Raw genomic sequence first — 5,738 nt, forward strand, 5'->3', positions numbered from 1 at the left:
CTCCTCCGTCCACGGGATTTTCCAGGCAAGAGTACTGGAGTGGGGTGCCATTGCCTTCTCCGCTTCCTCACTCTACTTACCACATTATGTAATACGTTTTTCACTTTTTTATCTGTCTCTCCCACCGAGACTTCTTTCAAGGCCAAGGATCAAGCCTTATTTAAGCTATGGATTCCTATGCCCAGAACTGGACAAAACCCTCAACAAAGGCTGGAAGAAGATGAGTGAGTTCCATATATAGAAATTCATTTTAGATGATAAGAAATATAAAAAGAAAAACAAAACATAAACTTTAGCTTAAGAACTTTAGATAATATAGAATATACAGATACGAAGATATAAGTTTTGTACTATTATGTTGTTGCCAATACAGTCATTGCAAAGTAACAAAACGACAAGGCAAGAACGTTCTTTGCTTCAAGCTCTTATCAAGTTGCACCACAATCCTCAGGGTAATCCTCCAAGGCCTGTGACAGCACTGGGAAATATGCAGCCCTGGGAAACAGGGAAATACTATGCCTGGGTGGAGAGCTGCAGGTCTACAATCAGCCCTGCTATTTTAATCAAGCCATCGCTCCAGGCTGCAGCTTCTCATTGGTCAAATAAAAGGATTGGACTGGAGTTGAAGCCCTGGCTGTAAAATAAAACTTCTCTCTTTGAATTAGGCAGTCGAGTTCCCAGGAAGTCCCAGGGCTTCATGACGCAGTTTCTGAAAACCACTAGACCAAATGGACCACAGAGTTTGTCCCTTCTGATTCTATGATTCCACACCCATGATCATTGCCAGGTTATATGCCAACTGAAATCACAGGTGTCATTCCCTGATGCTGTGCTGCCACCTGGTGGCTAACATGCTTTATCAGTTTAGAAGAAGGAAAAACCAGGTCAGCCATTTTAGATGACCGCAGCAGAGCCAGTTAAGAGTCTGGAGAGGACTTTTGAAGAGAGGATCTCTGGGGTGAGGGTTGAAGGATAAGGAGGGGTTTTCTAGAGGCAGAGGGAAAAGGACAGCTCGTTTAAAGGAATAAAGCAGTGAAAGAACATGGCCCACCATAGAGTAGGGACAAGTACTTCACTAAGCCTGGTGCAGACTGAGCACGTGGTGAAGACTTAGGAAATAAAGCCAGAAGTGACCCAGGAGCCATGCTAGAATAATGTAGCAGCTTGTGTCTACAAATAGCTGACTGCTATGGTGGAGTTGAGAGCTGCTGAGGACCAACCAAAGGCAATAGCGACATGAATGACACTGAGGAGACAGTCACAGAAACGAGGATCTGGTGACTAGCCAGATGCAGGGGCTGAAGGAGAGGAAGAAACCAAGAATGACTTGCAGCTGGGCGTAACACCGCATTCTTTTCTACCCCAGGTGAGTCTTTCTGGATGGGAACCTACTAATAGTTTTTTCCTTCCACTGTAAACTGTCCCCTCCCACCCCTTCCGTTTCTCTCTTCTCTTTCCTGTTCCCTAAAAAAGCTTCCTTACCCTTCCCACCCCTAAATCATATACTCCACCCCCTTTTGCCCCTTCCCACATTCATCTCTTCCTGCTCCCTTTTCCATTTTAGCATAAGACAGGTTTAGAGATATGTGGTACCCCAGTTCACAGATGAGAAAACAAAATTGCAACACCACTCGTTAAATCTAGGTAACACTGTCCACTGCAGAGTTGTTCTGAGGGTCTGATGGCACAGTGCCAGTAAAGCAGTTTTAATAGCTGCCTCATGACTGCCAATAAAGTTTTTCTACATTGGTGACAGATAAAGAAGTTAAATGACTTGCCTAAGGTCACTAGCTAGTTACAAGTTGGTTGTGGACAGCAGCGCAAACTTCTGGCCAGTAGTCAGTGGTTACTTCTTCTCCCTCTGTTGTCTTTCTACCTGCCCAGCTGGCTCTGTTCAACATATGCCATTTACTCTTAGAAATGGAGCAAGACTGATCCTGAATCTGACAGGATTTTCCCAAAACCTGTGGTGAGATCTTTAGGAAAATCAAGGTAACCTAAGAATGGATAGCTTCTGAACTCCTTAATTCAACTGACCTTTGGTTTTTGGCCAACTATTCACCAAATAAGATGTTCTACAAGGGATATGCCATGGGAAATTAATCTTTCTTCCTTGTTTCTCACACTTACTACCTTCTGCACACTTACGTGGCTGACTTCAGTATATGAACAGTAGAAATCTGTATAATTTTTTGCTTGCTGTTCACCTTCCCAGCAGACCAGCCAACCACCCCAAGGTTGAAACAAAGCACGACTATTGCCATAGTACCATTACTGAGCTCCAGGGCCAAGCTGTTCTTTTAGTTGGAGACCTTCCGAATCTTAGGACCTAGAGAATGGTGCACCTCTACTCAATTTCAGTTTGTAGAAGGACCATCTACTTTATAAATATATAAATCCACTTTATAGTCAGCTGAGAGGTTGGACAAAAAAAGATGTTGAGAAGGCTAAGAAATGTGCAGATTTTCCTAAAAGTTATTACAAAATCCCTCCAATTGTCAATTAAAAAAACAAACAGCCTGCTAATCCAATACAGAAGAGGGGAAAATGTCTTGAGTATTCTACAGATAACAAAAACAAACAGAAAAATTGCTTTTGCCCAGCCCATAACTCCTCGGATTAAACTGCTAGTAAGATAGTGAGAAAGGAAGAAGCAATAAGAGTAAGAGACAAATTACTATCCCCTTTGACCTAGCAAGTAAGTTTTGACTAAGTGAATAAACCAGCTATGAGGAATAAGAGTACTCCCACGCTGGAAATCATTGAAAGTGGGAGTTATTCTATAATAGCCTTCCTTCCACGCATGTGGATAGCCCACTAAAGACTTCAGATTCTCTTTAGTGGATTTTCATGGCATATTTTTCAAAAATCTCAGAGCACTAAAGACATTGTCTCATTTTTCCTCCCCAAACCTTCTGGATGCAACTATGACTATTCGTTCTATTTTCCAAATTGGGGGAAAAAAAAAAAAATCAGGCACTAACCAATTATGGAACAAGTTAACAGGTGCCTCCTGAAAAAATACAATGGGAAGTGCCTGACATGGCCGATGTAGCTTTCATGCCAAGGTGCTAGTCTAAATCTAAACATGAGAAAACAATTAGAAAGATTCAGATTTCAGTACTTTTTGTAAGACATCTGGGTTTGGAGTTTGAAAAATGTCAATATCTCAAAGAACAACAATAAAAATAGGGGAGACTGTTCTATATTAAAGAGGCTAAAAAATGTTAAAGAAACTTGACAACCAAATGAAATGCATGGTCCTTGACTGGATCGCACATCAGCCAGCCATGAAGTATTTTTGCGGGGAGCACTTGGAGAAAATGTGAATATAGTCTGAATATTAGGTATTATGTTTTGCTAAGGATATCATGTTCATACAGGGAATGCCCTTGTTTTTAGGATATGCCTAAACACTTAAGGCAAAGTATAATGAAGTCTGCTATTTATTTTCAAATCATTTAGTAAAAAGAGAGACAGAGAAACTAGATATGGCAAAGTGTAAACAATTGGAAATTTAAGTAAAGGACAGACAAGTATTCTTTCACCATTTCTTATTAAGATTCAGTGGGTTTGAACATTTTCAAAGTAAAACATTGGGGGAAAACCAGGCACCAGAGGCTTTCTTTAGACCTATAGTCAGTGAAGAATTAAAAAGAGAAGGAAGATATATTCCCTCATTCACAAAGAGAATCAATTTCCAGTCCAACAATTATGAATCAAATATTTTAGAGGCAATTTTCCTGATCTAAGTCAGCAATTTACTTAGGGAACAGGATAAGAGTAGCTGCTGAATGAAGGGGAGATGTAGGATTTAATTCACCTGATTGGTCCACCCACTTTGGCTACTTAGAATATTAATGGTTGAGATTAAATTTCACAAGACAAAATTTTAATTGAATACTGAAAGTTTTCTACTCCACATAATCCTCTTATCTGCACATCTTATTCCTGTGGAAATTCAAAGATCAGTTGCTAGAAGGCAGAAACCATGATGATACTTACACATTACCTACCTGTACAGTATTCAACATAGCACCACACATGAAGATAAAACCCTTAATTATTTGGTAATTGCTGGAATTGAAAATATAATAAGAATTCCTTCATCTTTTCTTCAATCATCCCAGCCTTCAAAGTATCACACTCACCTCCAGGTAAAGAAGCAAAAATGTTTCTTTCAATGTATCATTACGTGAAAAGAAACTGGGTAGGCTAGAAATCAGCGTGACCATTTACTTACTTTGGTTCCAGCTTTAGACATGTTTGGTGCATAGACTGGTTTCCCCAGTGCTGAAATCCAGGAATGGCTAGAGAGTTACAGGCACAGAGACATTTATACTGGGCTGGTTTCAAATCAAACATTTGCTTAGTCATGAGAATAGGATCCAAAAATTGAGTCAGTCATTTAGAGGCTATTGATGGTTTCTAGAAAAACAATCGGGATTATGAAATAAAGGAAAGCTTCAGTACCCTCTTAATAAGCTTACCAAGCCTTGCTGTATTATAGACTGCTGAGTCAAGACACCAAAACCCAGCCAAATTTTTCAAAATTAAAAACAAAGAAGATCCTCTTACCTGGGCAATTTGGTTTTTTAGCAAGCAGCCACCTTGAAACCCCCAATATCTTTTTTTTTTTTTTACTTCAACAGAGCTTGTAGGAGGTGAGTTGAAAAACCACACTCTAATTCTGAACGGAAATAAAACATGTTCCAAAGCAATGAAACTGACATGTCAACTAATGGCAGGGCGTGGTACTGTGTTTGGAGGGAAAGTCAACACAAGTGACGTTTTAGGCATGACTAGAAAAACTGTAATATACACTGTATATTAGGTACTACTATTGCGCCATTGTTAAAACTTCCTGAATTTAATTATATGTACCATGATTATGTAAAAGAATGTCTGGTTTTAGGAAATACATACTAACGTATTTAGGAGTTAAGGTCCCAGATGTGGGGAACCTATCCTTAAACTGTTGAGCAAAAATAGAATAGTAACACTACGTAGAGGGTGGTAAAGTGAATACATGTGTGTGTTAGTCATTCGGTCGTGTCCGATTCTTTGTGACCCCATGGACTCCTCTGTCCATAAGGCAAGAATCCTGGAGTGGATTGCTATTTCCTTCTCCAAAAGTGAATGTAGCAAAATGTTAACAATTGGTCAACCCAGACAAAGGGCATGTGGGAATTCACACTCCTGCCAACTGTCCCTTAAGTCTGACATTTTTTTCCACACACACACATACATACAAAAGTTCTAGTCCACAAGAAAGGGTGCTACAGTATGTAGCCCAAGAAGTAGAAAGTTACTGTGGAAATCCTACATCACAAAGGTTTAGCTAAGCCTGACCTGCCACCTGCTAGGTGGCATTTCTCTGCCATTCTATCATCTTAGAACCCGTGTAGAGAACAGTTTTTGGCATTTAATATACCTCTGATTTTATGAATAAGATTACATCTCACGTAAACTCAAACAACAAATCAAGTCTTCTCCATTTTAATTTTCCTGGTCAAATATACTCTTCTTAAAAGTTCTACTTCCTCATCTTTCCACTAATAAAGACTCCAGCAAATATTTTTATAAATGGGATGCCCCCAGATATATTATGGTTAGTTCAGAAAATGACAAATGTGCCTTGATATGCAGCTTGTTGGGTTATAAAGTATTAAGTTATGTGCTTAGTATTCTTTAAAGAAAGTATCTAATTAATACCACTAACTTTATTAACCAATAGC

The 5,738-nt window shown here is 39.4% G+C and overlaps 1 protein-coding gene across 1 annotated transcript in view; it reads right to left on the reverse strand.

The window, feature by feature from the left end:
• CRYGS (crystallin, gamma S) overlaps nt 1–4,675 on the reverse strand; it is a 6,115-nt gene extending 1,440 nt beyond the window's left edge. Inside the window, exon 1 of the mRNA XM_010853890.1 lies at nt 4,244–4,675. Coding sequence (XP_010852192.1) covers nt 4,244–4,264 — 21 coding nt within the window. The 5' untranslated portion in view covers nt 4,265–4,675. The remainder of the gene's footprint in view (nt 1–4,243) is intronic.
• Nucleotides 4,676–5,738: the final 1,063 nt, after the last annotated feature.

This window comes from Bison bison, unplaced genomic scaffold (assembly GCF_000754665.1).
Source record: "Bison bison bison isolate TAMUID 2011002044 unplaced genomic scaffold, Bison_UMD1.0 scf7180017864333, whole genome shotgun sequence".
In the NCBI taxonomy this organism is placed as follows: domain Eukaryota; kingdom Metazoa; phylum Chordata; class Mammalia; order Artiodactyla; family Bovidae; genus Bison; species Bison bison.